We start from the raw sequence: 22,342 nt of genomic DNA, 5'->3' as shown, positions 1-22,342 counted from the left end.
GCGCGCGAGGCGACATTCCCATTTCCCATGATGCTCCAGAAAGCTGAGAGCGTTTGGGACTCGGTTTCCCGACGGGCCGCGCGCGCAGCCTGTGACTTCGCGCCGCTTCTGCCTGCGCCTCTTAAAATGACGCCGACTGAAGGACTACGTCTCCCAGCGTGCACTGCGGTATTACGCCCACTTTAGCAGGCCTCGCGAGTCACGTCCTCCGTTGCAGTCCATATAGGGAAGACGTCGCGGCTGCTACCAAACACCTGAGGGCCAGTGGCGCAATGGATAACGCGTCTGACTACGGATCAGAAGATTCTAGGTTCGACTCCTGGCTGGCTCGAGGGTGTATTTTTTTTTTCCTGCCCCCTCTTCGCGCTGCAAAAATCTGAAAATTAGCAATTTTTTTTTCTCTTAGAGATGCATTCGTACCGGCTAATTAGCATTGCATCGGGAAGCCGTTGGTTGCTGTACCACATTAATCATGATGCCTATTTCAATTCCTCTGCACCTGTCGATATCCCCCCCCCTTCTACCCCAGTTGCCAACAGCAGGGAGACAGAACAGCAACCAGAGCTAGAGGCTTCCCAACCACACCTGCTTAATCGCTTCTGGTGCTGCGTAGGACGCCTCCTATGGAAATGCTGTAACTACTTCCTTTAAAATATGCATGGAATATACACACTAACCATGTCTCCAGTAATGCTTTAGAGCCTCAAAGGCCAAATTTCCCACCACTGACTTGAACTTGCTTTATGCAAGATCCAGATTTGCAACTCAGATTCCAACTCGATGAATATTTAATTGCCTCTCCCCAAAGCCATTTAGCAACTGCTGGGGCCCATGCAGAAAATCGAGTATTTAGCCTGTCCTAGCAGAATTCATTGCTATCTAGGAAAGCTGTCACCATCCCATTCGTTATTCTCTCCTCTCGTAGGTGAACATGCTATCTTTGAAAAGCACTCCTCCGTTCCTCCGAGGGGTAATTTTTAAAACAGTGGCACAGAATTAGCCTCTTTAATAAGCAATAAAGAGGGCTCTGATTTGTATTTAACTATGGAGACAGAGATAATGAAATGGCAACCATTACAGAGTTAATGATTGAAACTAACCATTAAAAGTCACTTTAAGTTGGCCGTGATCTACTACAGAAGATGGAAAATATCCCTATTCCAAGCCTATTTTACAGCAAGTCTGTCATTTCAAATCACTGCTTCGTGCAGCACCCGCAGAGCAACATGGAAGATGGGATACCTTGGGCTGTTATTTCACAATTTAACCGGCAATTTCACCCGCAAACGAGAGAAGACGGGGTCAGGGACCACAAGCAGCGGCCTCCAGATTCCATGCTTCTTGTTTTTGCTTTGGAATAAAGAGCCCAGCCAGCGAGACAATATTTACAGGCAGTATCATTTATTCACTCTTATCAACAGGCACAGCAGTTATTCTCCAGGCTCAGCATGCTAATATGAAATTCTGTTATTTGGGATACCGTACAGGCCTCTTGGGTTTTATCCGTGCTTTAGAGAGGCTGAAGCAGATTCTGAAAAAACCCCAACATGCTGTTAGCAATTTGGGGGAAGGTGGCAGTAGAGAGAAAACAGTATGAGTGACTGTGTTATAGCAGCAAGATGCTGACCAGCGGGAGCTCTTCTTAGCATGAAGAAAGCAACCCGAGACATTAACTCCTTTCCATCATGTTTCTTCTGTTAGTATTTTTATGAAGTAGCTACTATGCATCAACTGGTCAATGGTTGAAACAAGGCTCCTATCCCAGTTCACGTGAACCTCAGTCTTTGTTGAATTCTGTCAGCACCCAGCGCCGGTTCTCAATGATGGCTTGCAGCCGGGCATATTCCTTCACCAGTTCCTCGAACTCAGGGCCCAGAGTCTCATAGCTGGAGAGGACCTTGCGGGAAGCGGTCAAATCTTGCTCTTCTTGGCATACTGCTGCCTGCAGATTGTCCCTGGAAAGAAAGCAATTTATTACCAAGGTGTTGCCAAAGCTCTTACAAAACAGAGCCGTTTGTCTCTATGCCTTCAAGCTTCTTTCCCCCATCCATCCCTGTCCTACTTCTCCAAGAGACTGCATAAATTCTCCAGTCTGATCACCTATTCCCCAGTCTATATTTTAACGAATGAATTTCAGAATCACATTATCAAGCAGGTATTAGAAACACCAGTACTTGCTTCTCTTTAACCTATCACAGTCTCTATAGTCAACGAAGAGTCTGTCTGTGAGGACCACCATGTACCGCATCAAAAGTCTCAAGGTGCAGTCTTGCAGGGCAGACCATGTGGAGGCAGCAAACATGGAAAAATGGGACCAGAATTGCAGCACCATGCCCCCATGTCCCTTTAACCAGGCTCAGACAATACTAATGTCACTGTAAGTATGGTCCAGACTAGGGTAGTTTCTACACCACTTAACATCTCATGTTTAGAAACTCATGTATTATTTCAGCTGTTTGAGCTTTCTGTTTGTCTTCAGATTTTTAAAATTCAAACCCTCCTGTAATGTTCCAGTCTATTGACTGTACTTGATTTAGGCTATGTAAGCCCCCTTGTGTCTCAGTTAGAAAGGCAAAATATAAATAACCAAGTAATAACCAGAGTCATATATTTTAAATAATCATGTACTACTGATATCCCTGTTTACTGCATTTGCTCCTGCCTTTATACTAAGACTCAGTGCATCGCAAATCCACCGTATTTTTTGAAATAAAGACCCTCTCTCCCCCACTAACCTCATCACCCGGTGTACTTCCACTTTCTCAGGCACGTAGGTTTCCAAGAGAATGCTCAGCTCTTCAAGCCTATGGCAGATTCAAGTTATTCAGAAAACAGGGTTAAACATTACCTGAACTCCTGCACCTATCAGACTTCTGGTACCCTCTACTCAAAGCCAGTATCTACTTTGCTTGAATGACTTCTGGATTCCAACTTTGTCTCACAAACAAAATCTTTGATCAGCCTTGGCTTAAGACTCAAGTCCTTTGCCTCATTAGAAGTATGGGGGGGGGGAAGAAAAAATGTTTTCACAGCCAGAGTAGTTCAGCAGTGGAATAGGCTGCCTAAGGAGGTGGTGAGCTCCCCCTCACTGGCAGTCTTCAAGCAAAGGTTGGAGACACACTTTTCTTGGATGCTTTAGGATGCTTTGGGCTGATCCGGCGTTGTGCAGGGGGTTGGACTAGATGGCCTGTATGGCCCCTTCCAACTCTATGATTCTATGATTCTATGAAAGAGGCAAATAATGTTTTTAATTCACTCCCACATTCATAAGCAATCATTTCTTATTGATATGTTTTATTTATGAGGTAAGTTGCCTTGAGTTCCGCAAGGGGGAAAGAGACTAATAAACATTTTAAGCAAGCAAATAAATGAATCCCTTCCTTGCCTGGTTCAGCCTCTTGCTCCTGGCACCAGTATGGAAGGGCAGAATATAAATTAAATCAGCAATAACCTCAGCCCCTTCCAAGCACACAAAGGAGAGGGCAAAAGCTCACCGTATCTTGAGGAACATGGCGTTACATTTGATCTCCAGGTACTGGGTATTGAGGGAATCCAGTTCAGACTGAGCACCAAGGCGATATTCACGAGCAAAGCGTTTCAGAAGGGCCAAGCAGCGTAGCAGGACCTGCAGGAATCCAAACAAGATACGGGTACTTTTATGTTGTTTCCAATGACTCATTTTTTTATTGTAAACTGCCTTGCGTGAGACTGAAGAGGAGGCATGGATTATAAATAGAGAGTCCTGCCCCCATTGCTCATATTCCCAGCAACCATCAGTTCCCACCTCCACTAGCCTGAATATTGTAACAAAAAAAAAAATTAAATGCAAAGTTAGCTGGAGCACAGGATTTATTTGTGAGCATAATTCTGGACAGAGTTTTGATTTCTTCAGCAGAGAGTAATCCCATCCTTAACACATGCATAACGCAGTGGCAAGGCTTTTCCCTTCAGCCCTTACCTGGGGGTAGGCAGCCTTCTGCTGTTCCAGCAACCCCATGAGCTCTTGGTACCGATCACGGGCCTCCTGCAAGTGCTGTTTTTCTGCAGCTAAACTTTCTCCCAGGGTCCTCATCATACTTGCTTGAGGAATCTGTCCAGCACCGTCTGCAAAGGGAGAAGTCAGCCAGCAGGCACTCCTAAAAGCTTCATGCTGGACCCTCAAATTCTCTTTATTGCTATGTCTTTCTGCCCCCACCCCGCTCTCCAAAGCTCTGCAGAATAAGGGTCTTACCACTCTCTGGACAGAAGTAACTCAGCAGAGCCAAGCACTTGTGCTTAAGCTGCTTCTCCAACTCCACGGGAAGGCGCTTCTGCATCTCCTCCAGCTCCTGTGGCCGAGTACAGAGGCAGAGACCACATCAGCACAAACTTGTCTAAATGTTATTGCTGCCTCTTAGGGTTCATAGGAAATATTAGAGCACTTTGAGGCAGCAATGGGAAAGCAATCACCTCTAGAGCACTGCTGGTCCATACAACTGGTTGTTATGAGGCAAGGATAAAAGAACAAAGCAGAACCCAAATGAAATGGGTGACCAGAAGGGACAGGCAGATGCTTGGCTCTTGTGGCCATTTCCTGCATTCAGCAGGGAGTTGGACTTGATCCTGGTGGCCCCTTCTAACTCTTGATTCTTTGATTCTAATTCTTTCTTCCTGAAGTTATAACTTCTACATTACGATCACACTTTGACAGTTATTAGAATCTACTTCAGTAAATTGTAAATTATTGAAATAAAACTTCTCGTACCAGGTTGAGCGGGGAAAGTACCTTCTGTTTGGCAAAGGCTCATGAATTCCAGGAGGGGAATACTTTCCTCGTAGAACTACAATTCCCAAGATTACTGTACAAAAGCCTGACTGTTAGCCTCTATATTTCTATATGTACAAACAGAAGTTTTGGGACAGTAGGTGCTGGATAGATGATCAGATCACTTAAGTCACTTGCAAGACTCACCTCAGCAGATGAATCCATACCATGCATATGAAAGAATCCCAAGCAGGAATAAAGGCCCACCTCTAAAGTTTCCAGGGATGGCCAAACTGCGGCTCTCCTAGGGGCCCATGGGAATTGTAGTCCATGCACATTTGGAGAGCCACAGTTTGGCCACCCCTACTCTAAACAATCCCACTTCTTTACTGCAGAAAAGGAATAAGCCTAACTTACTTGATTAGGGGGAAGAAGCTCCAACAGGTCAGAGGGCACCAAACCTAGGAGGGATGGCTGCACATCTTGCGCAGAAGGGCCAAAGTCAAGGATTCGTCTCAGCTCGCCTACCAAAAGCTGCTGTTCCAGGACTTCTAGAAACTGAAGGCAACACAGCAATATTTTGCAAAGCATTGCCCAACCCTCCCGTTCAACTCCCTGAGAAGCTTGACTACAGCCATCTACTGCTTTTCTACAAACCCAAATACATATGACCAATGAACATCACCTCAAGTGTTTCTCTCAAGTTTTCAACTTCCCAAGCTTGCTTTGTCAGCTCACTGCTTGTTCTTCACATCCGACAGCTGTCCTGAAGCTAAGTTAAATTTGACTGATTCCTTATCATAATAAAGTTTGAGTTCCGTGGCTTCTACCTTGATTAAAACTTCGTTGAGCTACTGGTCTCCCTATTTTGCTCCGCTGCTTCAGACCAACATAGCTACCCACTGAATCCTTTTCATAATATTTTCATCAAACCTTTCAGCCTCCCTCTCTCAAGGTCTCCAGCCCGATTACAGATTCCTACTGACAGGCCCTTGACCATTCATTCATTCCCCAAGCAACTTTTCATTTGCTGTCCAACATTACTTTTTTCTCCTGTGTAGCGAGTCCAGACCCCAAATCCCTCAGTGCCTCCTGAAGAATCCGGTGTAGGGCCTCCCACTTCAGCCAGTTTGTTCGGGACCGATGTAATTCTTTCCTTGCCTTTGGGTGGAGGAAAGGGAGATGAGGAATGAACAGCAGTATGGGGAAAGCATCAAAATAAAATAAACACAACATTTTAAAAACTGTCTATTGCTATTTATGTTCTATAATGTGTGTGTCTGTTTTTGCAGAAGAGTCATATTTTATCTCATGAGTAGCCAGGCTTTGCAATGAATTCACATCTATTTAATTTATTCATTTCAAACATTTCTATGATGCCTTTCTAGCCAAACTGAGTCCCCTTGGCAGCAAACAAAGATGCATATTTAAAATATTTACCTGCACACTAAAAATATATAGACATAGAAACACAACACCTAATTCTTTTTGCTAGCCACAGAGAAGGGGAAAATAGACAACTAGTATGCTGTCCCCGCCCCACAGGTCCCTTTGCTAATCTCTTTTGCCAAGCAATGTCCACCAAGTTCAAGACCCTTTTTGAGGCACCAGGCCCACACATTTGCTTTTGGTGAACTTTCTGCCCATTACCACACACAGCAGGACATAGCAGCGCGAAAGAGCCTGGAGGGATCACAGCAATTATCCTACCGCCTCTAGCTGCTGTGCCAAGTTGTTACTGAGCCCACTGGAGTCCATATGTTTAGTCAAGCTTATAAGGAGATTAGCCAAACCAGGATAGACAGCCAAGTCTTCATCGGTGAGTGAGCAGGGGGGCAAGCGGCCAGCACAACCTGTGGGGACAGAAAGTGGGGAGGAGAGAAAAGTTCATCTTCTCTGCATGCTTTAGTGTTCCCTGAAGTTAGCTCAAAGATGTTACCTGGCTGCAGCAGCCCAGCACCCACAGGTCCTGGGGCAGATGCCATCAGTTCTTCAACTAGACAGAGCTACCTAGAAAGGAGAACGTCAGATGGCAGCAGTTAGAAGGAGCTGAGAGAGAACACAGAACCTGAAGAATCTCCCTGCAGAGCGAGAAATCTAAGGATGCCGGCTATAGAATCTTGCCCAGGAAGCTACAAAAAGAGCACTATGCAAACCCAAGCATCAGCATGCTACTCAAAAGATGGGTAAGCAAGATGGGTACACAAAGGGGGTTGGTATCTTTTGCCAACTGGAAATATACATTAGGGCAGGGGTAGTCAACCTGTGGTCCTCCAGATGTCCATGGACATCTGGAGGACCACAGGTTGACTACCTCTGCATTAGGGGACGACCTCAGAGTACCAGTAGGGCTCACCATACACCAGAGCCAGTCTCAAATTTGGAGGTACTCATGCTAAGCCCTTGCAAAGAATCATAAGCCAGAGATATGAAGGTAATCATGCTTCTTTCCCTGACTCACCTAGAGACCACACCGAGCAGAGGGAAGCCCTCCCTGTGCCCCTTGGGCAGGGGGAATGAGGCTATCTGTAAAATGCACAAGTAATTTCAGCACTTGTGTCGAACTGAGGAAGCCCTTTTTATTCCTTCCCCATGCATGGAACCTGTAAAAGAAAAAGAACCCTTTATTAGTCTACTGCATTAGGTCACGCCAACCTAAGATAAATTCTCTTATCAAAATTAATTCCCTCTTTGTCCTCATCCTCACTCCCCAGACCCAATCTTACAACAGCCAAGGAGAAAGTTTTGTTCCCTCTACTTTCCAACATGGAGCAAACCATACCACTCGTGCCGACTTAAAGGCAAGGTCTACATCCAATCCCCCAGAATGCAATGCTCACACCACCCTGAACCACATCCAGTTAGGGATGCCAGCCTCCAGGTGGGACCTGGAGATCCCTCCCCCCCAAAAAAAAACTACAGCTCATCTCCAGACGAGAGAGATCAGTTTCCCTGGAGAAAATGCAACCAGTCCTTTGTGCACTTGGCCATGCCACCTTCACCCTAAGCCTTCACGCCTCGCTACTTCTCCTGGCAGCTCTGTGCTGTTAAAAGCAGCTGAGCAGGCAGAAACCCAACTGGTGCAGCTAACCGTGGAACGAGAGAGCAGTGGAGCTTCCCTCATCTGCTGAGCAACAAGTAAAAAGAGCACAGAGCAGAGTGATGGCAGCTCAGCTCCCTCACCCCGAAGAATTCCCCAATTTTACTGGTTTTCACAAAAAGCAAAGGGGTGGGAAGCCAGGCAGCCTCCAGAAACACACCCATTTCTCAGCACTCAGCAGGAGGGGAGGGAAGTGGCGATAAAGGACCGAGGTCCACTGAGGGAAACTCGTCCCAGGGTCGCCCCTTTCCTAGAAAAAGACGGGGGGGAAACAGGGGGCATTTTTCCCGCCTTTTTTTGTTTCTCTCCTCTTCTCCCCCACCTGCGACGTTCCAACTGTCTCCGCGCGCGCTCCGCAAACTCCACAGGGAACTTCCCTCCGGGGGCGGGGCCCAGAGGCGATGAGCCAATGAGAAGCCGTTCAGAGAAAAGGAAGGCGGCGCTTTGACGGAAGAGCGAGAAGAGGGACAAGGCAGAGGCGGGACCTCAGCCGCTTCTGGAACGCCCTGATTGGGCAACGTTTGCGAAAGCCGTCCCTCGGCGGAAGTCGGTTGTGAAGCCGAGGAAGCGCCCGTGCCAGTACCGGAAGAAGGGGTTGCTTTTTGCCCACACTGTGCCTTCTAAGTTGTCCACAAATTCAGTGGGGTATATTAGGAATCGTGTATTGTCTTTCATGTCCCTTTTTGGTACAGATCCTGTTGGGACCACAGATGGCAATGATCACAATCTTATTATTTTTTTGCTACAATGCTAACACAACACATTCCAGACTTAATACAACAAAAGAGAAGCAGAGTCCAGTGGCACCTTTAAGACCAACAAAGATTTATTCAAAGACTTGTTGGTCTTAAAGGTGCCACTGGACTCTGATTTTGTTTTGTTGTGCTGCTTCAGACCAACACGGTTACTCACTTGAATCCAGACTTAATACAGCAGCACCTGGAGTACCTGTGCTTGCACAGAAAGCTCAAACACCTGTAATAGAATTGTGTTGGACTTCAAGGTGCTGCCAGACTCAAAATTTGTTCTCCTTCAGACCAAACCTGGGTCTCACCTGAAGTATCTAACAAAGTGTGCATGCACACGAAAGTGTATACCTTGAATAAAATTGTGCTGGTCAGGAAGGTGCCCCTGGACTCAAGCTTTGTCCTGCCCTTTCAGACAAACACGACCACCCACCTGAATCTATCATTCCAGCCTTACTACAAGAATGGCAGAGAGGTGTGGATGCCCTGGCTTTTCCATCAATCGTGGTGGAATCCTTGGAATTGATGAGGTCATACAAGAGGATGAAGAAAAGATAGTGTTTTATACCCCGCTTTTCACTACCTGGAGCCCCCAAATGGCTTACAAGCACCTTCCTCTCCCCAGTGCTATGGGTAGACTGTCTCTATAAATGGAGGCTTCGTTTAATGATCATGGCTTATTGCTTTCGACAGTCCTTGAGGAAGCAGTTTCTCCAACCCCAGTAATCCTGGTGCATGCCTGAATTTTCCTCTTTTCTTTCAGAACATTCTATAATTTTAATAATAAATGTTCTGAATGTGTAGTCCAGCAAGCCATCATGGGAGTGCTAAAATGACGCAGGTCATGGGGGTGAGGGACTATTGAGAGGAGGGGGTGACTTTCGTAGGGGGTTGTAGCAAGGCTAGAAAGGGTTTTTTTTCTGTATCAAAAAGAGATGCCAAGTGATATCTGACCATCATGAAAAAGAAATCATATATCCTTTCCACTACCCCACCAAGCCACTAGAGGTCAGTGATAGCTTACAAAACATCCAATTTTACTCTTCTATCAGTAGGATTAGGGTCTCACAAAAAGCCCTAAAAGGATTTCTCCAAAGGATAACAACAGAGCAAGTGAGGTTCTACATAACTCCGAGATGCCTTAAGAATTCATAGTGAGGGACAGTATATAAATTAAAAGAAAAAATAAATAAAAACAAATAAAGATGTACCTTGGGATGAAAAATCTTCCCTTTAAGTATATGTTAACAGGGTCTGAATGGACAGCGAGTGACCGGAACAGAGTTCTTTCGGGTTGTGCAGGTCAGTTAGGTGGAAACATCAAGCCCGTCCAAGAAAACCCGATTCTAGGCTAGGGATTTAGGAGGAAGGGGACAGAAAGCAAACAGCTGGCATCGGGATGCCTTTGCACAGACTGGTGGAGCAGCCACATCTGGAAAACTATGTCCAGTTCTGGTCACTGGAGCCTGAAGAAGGAGAGTGCGGCAGAAAAGAGCCATCACGGGCTTGAAGCCAAGCTGTTTGGCAATTCTTTGCATGCACCTGTGACTCAATAGGAAGGCATCTGCTTCGCATGCAGAAGGCCCTAGGTTCAAGCTCTGGTTTTTAAAAGGATGAGGTCGTTTGTAGGTGACATATAGGCTTCTAAAGGACACCTCAGAGACCTACAACCAAAGAGCTGATTTTTGACACCCTGCTTTTCACCGTCCGAAGGAGCCCCAGACTGGCTTACAAACCCCTTTCCCTTCCTCTCCCCACAACAGACCCCCTGTGAGGGAGGTGGGGATGAGAGAGCTTTGAGAGAATTGCTCTGAGAGAACTGTGACTAGCCCCAGGTCACCCAGCTGGCTCATGTGGAGGAGTATGTTTTACCAAAAGCAAAGCTTTCTGTCTCAAGGGATGTCCCTGTTCCAGTCCAAGCAAATATCTCAGCACCTTAACAAGTTCCTTTTCCCCCTCCCTCCCGTCCAGCTGCTTGTCCTTTTGTTGCCTCTCGGGTCTTAAGGAATAAAAGCCAAGAAAAAGACACGGAGCAGAGGGTGACTAATCAGTTCCGTAAGTACCTTTTATGCCGCCTCTTTAAATCCATTGCTTGCAATAAAGGTGTCCAGCGAGAGGTTTCCCAGCTTCTATGACGCCCTGCGGCCCCAAGAGCGGGTCTGCTCGACAGAAAACGATTCCCCTCTCACAAGTGAACCTCTGTCAACCATTCAGCGCTGGGAATTCAAGGATGCCCCTGAGAGGGGCTGTAGGGTCCCCTCGAGTTCCTGATTCGGCTGCCCCATAACGGAGCTTTGTTTATTAAGAGCTCCGAGAGTGTATCAGGCAGCCTTTGTAAATCTTGCCTGCTCTGTGCCTAGCCTGTTGAATACAAGTCTGCCACATTTAAGCTGGACGACTCTTTCCCAGTTCTGTCTGTCCCAGTCACAGTTTCCTTCTCTGCCTTCTCAACTGGGGGCACAGCAGACCTCTCGTGTCTCTCCCCATCTTGAGGGCAGACCTAAGACGGGCAGTCGTGGTGTCTCTCACGGCCCCGATCTCTCTTCTCCCCCTTATCCCGGCTGCCGTGTTCAAGTCCGGCAGCCATCTTGGGTCACTCGTCCTTCTCCACCTTGATCTCCACGAAGGGGCTGAGGTCAGGGCAGAAGCCTTTGTGGCCAGGCGGGCAAGGGGGGGTGCCAGCCCGGGCGTCTTCCTCTTGAAAGTGAGTGTTGTAAAGGTGGGGAGGGAGAAGCTGGATTTCCGCGGAGGGCAAGCGATCCGAGGGTGGCCCGTAGACCCGGTTGGCTTTGGTGCCGTGCTTCGAGTTGGCGTCAAGGCGGTAGCAGAGCTGGGTGAGGGGAGAAGCACGGAATCGCGGGGGCCGCGCCACCCACACCCCCGGCTCGCTCAGGCTGTCCTCCTCGTCCGACATGAGCTCTTCGGTCACCCCTTGCCACGCACGCTGCTCCTCGGGCCCCAGGAGACGCGCCACCCCCGAGCGGTTTGCAAAAAGCTGAGGGGAAGATGGGAGAAAGCAGAATTAGTCCTTCTTTGAGTCTGCCCTTCTGTTACTCACCGCTGCTGTCCTTCCAAGTCCCGATTTCCTGTTTCCAAACCTCTCCCTCCCAACCCGGTCCCTTCTTCCACATCCTCCTGCTGAATGGTCTCAAACGGGAGAGGGTGGGTTCCAGGCCTGCACATTGTCCGTCCCAGGACGATCTTAAACAGTCTCTGACCCACTGAGGATCGCTGAGCCCCAAGGGGGAATACAAGAAACAAAAACTGGAGCACACAGTAAATATAGTGGGGGGGGGGGCTGGATAACAGTGGCTCTGAAACTACAGCAAATAATGCCACCAAAAGTGCAAAATAGTCATTTATAAAGCATCATAATCATGAGTAATGACCGTACAATGCTGTAAATTTGCGTACAATACTACAAGTGTAATACAAAAGAGTTAAGGCAAAAGTCCAACAGGGAGTTCCAACTGAAATACAACGAGGGTCCGGTATCCCCCCGTTTTGCAAGGTGTCTTCTACTGTGCACCCAACCGTAATTTCTTCCTTCCCTGGACCATTGAGCAGGCTACGTGATAATTATTACATTACTCCTGTAGGGTCTGCTGTAGAAGCCACCCTGCAAAACAGAGGACTATCGGATCCTCGTATTTACCTCTGGAAAGGGAGGTGAACCTTTAAAATAAAGTTTTAACACGGCAAAAGGGGATTTTATTTATTTATGGCATGTGTGTCATGAAGCCAGGAGATCTGAGGACTGTCTGGCAGCCAAGCAAGGGTTGTTGGGAGTTGTTTTTGCCATTGTCTGTCTGCACGTCATGACCCGTAGTGTTCTTTTGAGAAACTACCACCCTAATCCTCAGAGGCCTCCCATCCAAATACTATTCCGGGTCAGACTGGGTTAACTCACGATATCTGACATAACCGGGCTCAGCTGGGCTATCCAGAATAGAGTACATGGACAGGCAGGAGAGAACAGGGACTGGCCCTAACAAATAGGGCATGGTGGCATTCTGCCTGTTTTCATACTCCGGGCAAATGTCAGCTTTGCATTGCTGGTGGCCCACCTTCAAGTTAAACCTGGAAGCTGCTCAGGGCAGACGCAGCCCTTTCACGGTAAGCCCAGAAACAGGCGGGTGGCAGCAGAGAGCTCTCCCTCCCAGCCTGGCAATCTGCAATGCAAACAGGTATCTTTCTAATGGAAGATTATCACTGCTTTGATAAGTGTCACGGAAAACAAGCGGAATGCAGGCCAGATGATCCAAGTTGCCTGTTTTTGATTTTCCCCCCTCTTAAGCGGAGAGCTAATTGGAAGTAAAGGGACAGTTTATTTAACGAGCTTCATCAAGGAACAGCATTCTGGCTGAGAGCATCTCACCCCCACACATGTTTCAGCACAATTTTATACATAACTTAGAAGTCAGCCCCATCTGGCTTTACCTGGATGGCCCGGGGGAGTCTGACCTGATCTTGGAAGTTATGCAGGGTCCGGCCTGGTTGGTACACAGCTGGGAGACGACCAAGGCATCCTGGGGTAGCTACAGAGTCAGGCATCAGTGAACCAACTCTTGTCTCATCTTTTCCTCTGAAAACCTACAAGTCCCATCTTATTCCGCCAGATTTCCTTTCAAGGCAGCGTTCGTGACTTTGCAGCTTTAAAGGCACCGGTGACAGAGTTTCAAGCTCCAAGCCTTCTCAGTATTCACCATCATTTTAATGAGTCCCCTCTTTCCTTGAAACATTTTGCTCTCCCCTTTTCTAACCTTTAACCCTCGTGGATACTCCCCTGAAGTCCCTTAATGGCAGGACGGTGCTTTAGAGATGTTCCGTGGGGCGGAAAATGGATTTTCTCTTTCACTCTGAAAATGTGTTTGATCATACTCACTAAGTAAGCAAATCGGCATTCAAATTCTGCCTTCAGTAGGAGGAAGTCCAGCGGAGTTCAGTCCACTTACTTCCTAACAGATATGCGGAGGGTCATGCCAGAACGCTGCCGTTTGAAACATCTATGAAGCGAGCTCGGCCCTGCTCATGTTTACTCAGATGTTTAATCCCAAATAATTGCACCTAGGATTTAGCAGAATTCTGTTCTGGCACGATTAGAATCCGGCTGTAAAAAAGGCAAAGGATCACATCTAGTTCAAAGAAACCGGACTTATTCTGAAGTCAGAGCTGCAATGGAATAATAATGAAAAGGAGGAGGAGCAGATCTGAGGGGTGGACTCAGTGAGGTATAATGATACAAATTCTACCCTCCAAAGTAGCCGTTTTCTCCCGGGGAACGGATCACTGTTGTCTGGAAATCAGCTGAAATTCTAGCCCTGGCCTGGTCTCCTATCCAAACAGTCATCTGGGTTGATAGTCAGATCCTGGAAGCCAAGAAGGGTCAACCCTGGCTAGTATTTGGATGGAAGACCTCCAAGGAACTTGAAGATTGTGATGCAGAGGGAGGCCATGACAAAATACCTCCAGATGTCCCATGCCTGGCTGGCCTGACAGTCCTCGGATCTCCCAGCTACGATCAATAAATAAATCAATAGCTGTAATTCTGGGGGGATCTTCAGGGATCCGCCATATCCCGGCCTGAAGTTAAATCAGAACCGCAGTCCATAGGACAAGAAAGGAGAATACAGGCTTATGTGCCAACTGGGTTTGTGTACCCTTTTCTTTAATCTGCGATTCTGAATGCGGCCTACGTCTTTATCCATCGAACGGAGGTCTGTGAGGGAGAATACTGATGCAGCAGCCTCCCGCACTGCAGCGTGAATCTCCATGTTTGCTTTATTTGTTTACAAATATCCCCAAATCAAATGGATGTACACAAGTCTTTGGCTTTAGAAGCCTGAAAAACGTGCCTTTTCGGCAGTCTGCGGGCCCCTCTTGAGTGAACAATAGCGCAGGAACAGCCCTTGACGTCCGGGAGAGGGGCACTTCTGCCTTACCCGATAGCGTCTGCTGCGTAGTTTCTTCTCCTCCTTCTCTTTGAGACCTTTGAAGGGGTTGAGGGAGTTACGGTATTCGCGACGCTTGGTCAGAAAGTAGGCAACGCAGGCTCCTGGCGGAGTTCAAAAAAGGGAGGAGATCACAAATCAGGAACAAAGAGCCACCAGAAAGAAGGGATACGTGAATGACACACACACTCAGCCTAGCCTACCTCACAAGGTTGTTGTGGGAATCACAATAAAGGAGAGAAGAATGAAGGTAATCGCAATTCAGAGTGCTGAGATTGACCTGTAAAACCCTATACAGTTTGGGACCAGCATATCTGAAAGACCACCTTATCTACCCAAGTAGTATGGCCATTTCGCAAGGCCCTCCTTTGGGCACCCCCAGATACCCTTGACAGGGCCTTAATGGTTGTGGAGCCAAAACTCTAAAAACCAGGGAGACTCGCCTATCTCCTTCTGCTGCCAGAGATTAAATATTTTTTTGTTGCATCTGGCATTCCCTCGCTGATTCTACCTTCCTGCCCCATGTTTAATTGTTGCTTTTATATGTGTATTTGACCTTGGTTGTAATTGTTTGAAAGATGTGTTTTTTATTATGTGTGTTCTAAATCTGTTAGGTGGCTTGGCGGCCCAGACAAGGATAGAAAAATACAAATTTCGTAAATAAGCAGTAAATAAATAAACCCACAGCACAAATATTACTGATAGTTTCCAGAGTTTACACACGCAAAAAACTATGTTTATTTCAACTCTGGCCAAAATGGCTTTTTAAAGAAAGGAGATGGGAAGGACAGCCATGGCAGGGAAGGGACAGAGAAATGGAAATGTTTTTGTTTTAGAAACACTATATAGCGATAACATTCTGGACGGCAATGGGGGGAGAATTTCTTTTTTATTCCTCCCAATCTTACCTTTGAGCTCTTTGTCTGTATAATTGTGGTGATTGGATACCAATTCATGCTTCAGTTTCTCCAGCAAGAATTTCACCACGGAGATATTCCATGAAGATTTAATGCTACGAGAGAAAGAGGGAGGGAGGGAGGGAGGGAGGGAGAGAAGGGAGAAGCAGCCAAGGTTGGCACACCTGACGTACCCTGGCCGTTCTGACCAAGAAAATCGTGTCAGATATAATGCGTTAGGCGTGATTTAAATGTGAAGCTGGCAAGCCAGAGCAATCTCCAGAGGGCCTTTTGTCTTGGACTGATGCCCTTCCCGAGCGAGCAACCCGATTTAAACAAGGCACTGTGCAAATGCAACGTCCCGCGGGGGAAACGCTTCCGCCAGACATCATCGTGGCTAAATTGGGCTTTAAGTTGGGGAAGAGAAGAAGGGAAAGACCCAAGCTGCCCACGGTTGGGAAACAGAGCAGAATATACCCCATGCACACACAACGCCAGATCAAGGAACTGTGACCTCTTGTTTTATTTGTCTATTTATTTAAAATAGATAGATATCATGCCTGACTTTCTCCTGAGCGTTTCAGGGCCCCTTCATTCTATATCAGGCTTCCCCAACGTGGTGCCTGCCGTGGCGCTGACCCCCTTCCCTAGTCCCCGATAGTTGTTGTTAGGCAGTGTGGCGTAATGGCTAGATTGCAGCCACACTACATACCGCCCCCTGGGTGAATTGGGGCCGGCCCCTCGCTTTCTCGCCCAGGCCTACTTCACAGGGTTGTTGCGAGGCTGAAGTGGAAAGGTGAAAATCACACATGCCTCCCGCAATTCCTTGGCGGAAGGGGCAAGGTGGAAACTCACCTCTCAGAGCCATCGAACCGTTTGTCGTTGGCGATATGATTATGGACATTGTGAACCAGTTTCTGGAAAAGGAGACAGAAAGATCAGGACCTGCACCTCAGTATTAACTCAGCAGACCAAAGCTATAAGCGCGGGGCGGTGCTCCTGTGCAAAGCCATTGGGAATAATAAATACTTTTAAAGCAAGGTTTGCAGAGCCCCTGGTGCCTCGCACAGTAGAATCTCTTCCGCCGGCCCGTTAAAGAAGTCCACTCACCGAAAGGACCAAATCCCTCTTGCGTCTGGCGTTTTTCTGCCCGATGCTCCGGCTCCTGCAAGGAAGACTCGCAAAGCCAAGAGAAAAACGTGGTTCCCCGTGGATCACATCCTCCAGGGTGGTGCTGTTGGGAGACACATCGGGGCAAGAGAGAGAAGGCTCATCCAGGGGCGGAAGAATCGTCTGAGGGACGGGAGAAGACGGTGCAGCATAGGCCCGCTGCACGGAGGTGTCTACGGTGGGAGATTCTTCTGCCACCTGAAGACGGAAAGATTTGAACAACCCTTGGTCCAAAACGACAGCCCCTTCCGACTCTAGCGTCTTTTCCCACCCCACTAGAGACAGTCTCCGGCCCCTGAAAAAGTATTCCTACGGCTCGGCTTTCTCCCCAGCAGAGATTCAGATCTAAAATAAACATTGCTTTGTCAGCAGCTTCCACCACATCACAAGGATCTACCCCGTGTGACTGACAATCAGCCGAGCGTACAAAAGACAGTATTTTAAACTAATATGCCCAGTATGAAAGGCATCCGTTTAGTGGAGCTTTTGACTGAAACACTGACGAGATACTGGCAGAGTTAGGCATAATCTCGTTCTGACATGTTGTAGTCAGCTAGGCCTCTGGCAGCAGCCATTTTGTTGTTGCACCCCTCACGCTGCGCCTGATGATGGTAGGGTTTGGTTCTCGGCTCCTCCACATGCAGCCAGCTGGGCGACCGTGGGCTTGTCACAGCCCTGATAGTGCTGTTCTCAAAGACCAGTGCTAACTGGGTTCTCTCAGCCCCAACTACCTCACAGGGTGTCTGTTGCGGGGAGAGGAAGGGAAGGCGATTACAAGCCGCTTTGAGACTCCTTCTGGTAGAGAAAAGCAGGGTATAAAAAAACCCAACTATTTTCTCTCTCTTCTTCCTGCATACGCTGTCACAAAGGAAAGCCGTCGTTTTTTTCGATGGGTCTACATCGAACATTGGCCAGAACATATCAAAACTCACACAGACCAAATTCACACTTGACACAAAAACGGGAGGCTCAAAGGCACCTTTTAGCGTCACAGGTGAAAACGTTCTGCCGCTAACCTCGAATTTCCCCCGTCCCTGGTTTTGCCAACACCCCTAAATCACCGCTAACAGCTCCAGTCCCACTTCTATACCAGCCTCAGGATCGTGCGCACACATGCACGTTTCAACTCCTGCCAGCGCCCCTCAACCCCAGGCCACAACAGCCAAGCGGAGGTTGGCGCAACTCCCAGAATGCCTCTCTCCTGAGCAGGTCTTTGGCAGGGAAGGCAAGAGAGGCCATCAAATATTCATGAGGCCATCTGTGTATGACCGGAGGGACAAGGGGAATGTGTGCGCACGGAGTGGAGGGGGGGGCGTTTGGTGGGGTTGGAAGAACTTGGTCGAAAGAAGCCCCTCATCTACGTACCCCGCCAAGCCCCCCAGGTCCCAGCAGCGCAGGAGAGAAGCCCAAGTGTCCAGGTGGCCCCGCGGCTGCGCCCAGCTGCCTCAGCTCTTCTATGACCACTTGGACGCCATTTTGGAAGCCTTCGGCCTCTCTTTCATCCTCCTCCTCGTTCTCGTCTCGCTGCTCCACCGGCACACACAGGGGGCTGGCTTTGACAGGAGGGGCCGTCGCCTGGCGCACCACCCCCATTTCCTCTTCGAGGCGCTGCAGGGCCTGGTTGTTGGCTTTGGCCAAGCTCAGAGACATCTCGGCCAGGCCCACGGCCTTTTCGACCCGCTGATAGATGACATGGAGGAGCTGCTCCGAAGACTGCACGGCCAGTCCGGTCCCTGTGACGGTGATGGGTGTGCAGGGCGGGGATGGAGGAGGTGCCGGGGCCGCCGTTGGAGCGCCAGGTTCCCGCTTGCAGGTGCAGCAGCAGCACTTGGCTTCTTTGGCGTTGGGAGGGGAGAACAAGATGGTGGCACTGAAGGACATGGCCGCTGTTACAAGGGATTCTGGGCGTTTCCCGGTCTCTGGCTTTGAAGGAGGCCGAAGAGGCGATTGTTGAGGTTCGGGCTCATGGAATGGCTTGGGAATAGGAGTCGCTGGCCGAAGCTGAGGGAAACAGGCTGTCAAGGAAAATTAATAAAATGGTTTTCTGAGTGTGGCTAAGGAGTGGACAGTTACTTCAGGAAAGGTGTGAAAATCCAAAGGCCTACAATGGGGCCTTTCCCTGAATAGCCACCCCGTATGACCCCGGCTGAAGGTCATTTGCTGCTTGCACAGGGTACACTGACACTAAACGTCACCAGCTGCAGGGCGCTTTGAGTAGACATTTTGCATTTTGGGTGCACTTTAATTTGTTTTAACACATCCCTTGCCCTATTCTAAACCTACGTATTTTGAGTGTCATGCCAAACAGAAAGCCAAGGGCATCAGGTCATAATGCATCTCTTCTTAGGAGTAGGGCGCATGCAAAGGTGAGTTGGGGGCTTTTGTCTTTGCACATCTGATGCTGATACATTTTATTTTTATAGCCCACAACATCCGGGTTGGCTCAGGGCGGGTAACAAGCAGTATTCAAACAATAAACAGAGAACATTGATAAACAGTTTTTAACACTGAAATTGAATTATATTCATGAACTGCCATATAAAGAGGGAGTCCGACTTTGTTGAGCAGGTGATGGTGTTTTTATTCGTTTTGTAGATAACGCCAGTGTTAATTTTCCGGGGTCTTTACCGTTAACTCTGCAAGCCTAGCTCTTATTAGGTCCCCCCCCCTTTCCTATTGCTCCTATTCACACATTCCCAGCGCAATAGCGTTGAGCGAGGAGAAAACGCAGCCTCTCCGAATTACGGGTCCGATTCCAGCTCCTCCCCAACCCCCCTCCCCAAAAAAGGAAACCCCGCATCTTTAAATCCCGCGCGCCGAAAGCCAGCGTTCAGACGTGCGTCTTGCCCGGGGGCGCCGCGGCTTAGAACGCCGCGCTCCCCAACGTTCTGTCCCGCGTGTGCAAAGCGAGCGCCGCAGCCGTGTACGAACAGAGCGCTCCGCCGCCGCCTCCGCCGCGCGCCCATTGGCCGCGGCCGAGAAGCCAAAGGCCGCCGATTGGCTGAGAGCTGTGGCGCCGCGGCCTGGGGCTGAGAAGGAGGCGGGGGAAAGGAGCGGCCGTGGAGGAGAAAGGGGCTCTTTAGGGAGATGTGCGAGGCCAGGCGCGCTTTCATGGCCGCCTTTGCAGCCCAGCCTGGTGGCCGACCCGAGTTTCCCTCCGCCAGACATCCCCTGTGGGCAGAATGGCCCTGCAAGCACCGCATCCCTTCCTCTGAAGCACGCCCAGCAGACACAATGTGGCCCCCCCTTTGCCCATATCCTGCCTGACCAGGTTGAAAGGCCAGACCAAGATGGGCAAGGTCGCGCCAAGGGCCTTCTTCACCCCACGCTTAAAATGGCTGCCCTGCCGCTAGGGCTCCCGCCAGAGTGCTAACAAGAGCTGCCCTTCGCGATTTCAGGCTTAAATCTGTATTTTCGGGTTCCGTTTTCCACACGAAACCTTATAGCCGGTATCAGCCATATATTGCCCATAAATCACGGCAATTAGCTGTAGCTGGAGAACTTTGTATTCTCAAGCGTACCATAAAAGAAGCCAAGACAATTTTCCTCACGGTCAAGGCACACTCATATAGGAGGACGGTTATATTCCGGTCCAGAAACTCCTTAGAGAGTAACAGGATTTTCAAGGGATACGCTCCCTTTGTCGTATTTAAGGATCATTTATTGCCCTTTTACGTACCCCATAGGCCTTAAATTACCCACTTTCTAACGTCTAGCGCCAGCCCGATGACACAAAACTGTACACCTCCTCCAGTGTACACAGAGCTGTCCACCTCAAGTACGCACATCAGATGAATTTCAATCCGGCAAACTGCTTTTCCCACTCCTAAATGAGAGCTAATGCAGAAGGAAAAATTGGGATCGAAGGCATCTACGCTGCCCTCATTGCCCTGCGCTCTTCCGTCTCTCTCCAATTGTGTGGGGAAAGAATGATTAATACATGGGAACACAGATTTGTCACCTCGGGGGGTATTGAATAAATATCCGCAACTCTAAGCATCTTTGTTCCAACAAAAATCAAGATTAAATGGAGAGAAGGTGCATCAATTTCCCTTGCAAATACATTCATTACTCCTCCGGAAGCCTGATTATGTTCACACACCATTGTGAGTATAACCGGCAGACTCATTCTCTCGAGAATCTTTTAAATATACATTCTGCTCCGTAAACCTCGATACATAACTGTACTAAGACACACAAAAGAACAGACTCTTATCCAGGATTAGGAAACCAGGGACGACGACTCTCGATTTACAGAATTCAGATTCGGAAGCTGCACTTTAGCCACAATCTCAAAAATTCTTATCCTCCCGTTCTTTAAAACATGGCTGAGAAACAGACATCACAATACACATTCATGTGACACTCATCCCAGGCGCCTATGTATACGCTCTGCCTTCTCCATAGTGGTACACTCATTCATTACAATATATACTGCCTGCCTTATGTCCCCTGTATGCATTTACATCCATCTACACCGTCGCTCTGTAATTCTCCATGTACACATCCTCCCTGCCGAGCGTATTCCCATTCCTCCCCTCCCCCTCGTTCTGTCACGTACCACCCTTCCTCTGTGTGTTGTATATTTCCCTGGAAAGGCCAAGGCAAACAAGAGAGAACTGGGATCTCTCCTTTTTCACTCCCTCCCCTCGCCCTCCCTAGATTCGTCCTACCCCCGCACCCACCCCCAACGCCATCCGTCTCCAGGAAAAGGATACTGGAAGGTCGTGCGTGCAGCTCTTTGTATTCGTGTGTGTGCAAGAGGGGGAGGATGTGCACCCTGCTGCCAGCCGCCACACCCCCATGCTCCCCCCCCCTTCTGCCCTGATTGGCCGATCTCCTGCACGCACACGGACACACACCAAAGCTGCACACGCATTCCTGAGCAGGGCCCCCACAGGGGACACCTTGGCTGTCTGGGCACTGCCTAGTTTTCCTCCTCTGGTTGGCCACGTCGTTCTGCCTTCCCTCGCACGCCATTGCCGCTTGTCTCCTACACTCCTACAGTTCATGGTCTTTTCTCAAGCACTTTTAATGCTCCTTCTCCATCCTGCTCTCCTTCTGTACTTTCTACGATGGCACAAACTCTACTAGCTTGTCCTAAGTCCCTTTGCATTCTCAAAACGGCCACCTTTTTGCATTTCAACCCTTTCTCCCTCCCCCCACACTTCCTCATCATCTATTCCACTGCAGCTGCCTTTGCATCAAGATGAGCCCTCCTGCCCATCTCCTGGTCTCTTAGTACAGTCTGTGATCCCATTTCATTCCTTTATTCTAACGGAGCATGTGGGGAGAGGCCACAAAGCCAATGAGTTTTTATAAAAAATCGTTCTCTGCTAGTCAACCACACCTTCATGCTGGCCTGCCCCCTCCCCTCTACCCTCACTGCCCTGCAGCTGGCAATAACCTTTTCCGATCGCATTAGGTTCTGCCGTGCCGTGCGCGCGGCCTTCGCCTCAATTGGGTGGGAACCAGAGAATGCAACGGTGCGGAAGAACATTTGGGAAAGGGATGCTCTGCGAGGCAGCCAGGCTGGGCAAACGCCAGCCGGCACAAATGACACGCTTCGGAAAGAAGCACGGGTTTGGAGAGAGACGCCTGCAAGCCAGGGGAGTGGGGTTACCAGAGGCGCGGGGGGCTCGAGAGTGGGGAGAACGGTCCAGGGCCCTGCAAGAGCCAGTGGAAACGAGCAGGAAAAGAGGAATCCATCCACTTAACAGCCGTTTGACTTCCGC

At 48.9% G+C, this 22,342-nt stretch overlaps 2 protein-coding genes and 1 non-coding gene across 6 annotated transcripts; 1 reads left to right on the top strand and 2 right to left on the bottom strand.

Moving 5' to 3' along the window:
• Nucleotides 1-258: 258 nt before the first annotated feature.
• On the top strand, nt 259-331 carry TRNAR-ACG (transfer RNA arginine (anticodon ACG)). Its single transcript has one exon. It is a non-coding gene; the product is annotated as a tRNA-Arg (tRNA).
• A 1,048-nt stretch (nt 332-1,379) lies between these two features.
• Nucleotides 1,380-8,294, bottom strand: HAUS4 (HAUS augmin like complex subunit 4). 3 transcript variants are annotated; one of them, XM_077313915.1, is made up of 11 exons: nt 8,167-8,294; nt 7,206-7,347; nt 6,684-6,754; nt 6,455-6,597; nt 5,789-5,905; nt 5,162-5,302; nt 4,232-4,328; nt 3,959-4,104; nt 3,495-3,625; nt 2,736-2,804; nt 1,380-1,955 (listed from the first exon to the last, which is right to left on the bottom strand). In XM_077313915.1, exons 3-11 carry the CDS (start codon nt 6,727-6,729, stop codon nt 1,778-1,780), a joined length of 1,068 nt encoding a protein of 355 aa, XP_077170030.1. In that variant the 5' UTR covers nt 6,730-6,754; nt 7,206-7,347; nt 8,167-8,294; the 3' UTR covers nt 1,380-1,777. The 3 variants fall into 3 exon arrangements, with proteins under 3 accessions (XP_077170030.1, XP_077170029.1, XP_077170031.1); XM_077313914.1 differs by having other exon boundaries at nt 8,005-8,214; XM_077313916.1 differs by having other exon boundaries at nt 8,136-8,207.
• A 2,343-nt stretch (nt 8,295-10,637) lies between these two features.
• Nucleotides 10,638-21,377, bottom strand: C16H14orf93 (chromosome 16 C14orf93 homolog). 2 transcript variants are annotated; one of them, XM_077313913.1, is made up of 7 exons: nt 21,326-21,377; nt 17,973-18,608; nt 16,548-16,805; nt 16,293-16,354; nt 15,450-15,553; nt 14,533-14,645; nt 10,638-11,585 (listed from the first exon to the last, which is right to left on the bottom strand). In XM_077313913.1, the coding sequence occupies exons 2-7, from the start codon at nt 18,486-18,488 to the stop codon at nt 11,184-11,186; spliced, it is 1,455 nt and encodes a 484-aa protein (XP_077170028.1). In that variant the 5' UTR covers nt 18,489-18,608; nt 21,326-21,377; the 3' UTR covers nt 10,638-11,183. The 2 variants fall into 2 exon arrangements, with proteins under 2 accessions (XP_077170028.1, XP_077170027.1); XM_077313912.1 differs by lacking the exon at nt 21,326-21,377 and having other exon boundaries at nt 17,973-18,746.
• Between the last annotated feature and the right edge of the window lie 965 nt (nt 21,378-22,342).

The sequence above is a fragment of the Paroedura picta genome, chromosome 16 (assembly GCF_049243985.1).
Source record: "Paroedura picta isolate Pp20150507F chromosome 16, Ppicta_v3.0, whole genome shotgun sequence".
NCBI lineage: Eukaryota > Metazoa > Chordata > Lepidosauria > Squamata > Gekkonidae > Paroedura > Paroedura picta.
This window is presented reverse-complemented; position numbering and strand designations above follow the sequence as displayed.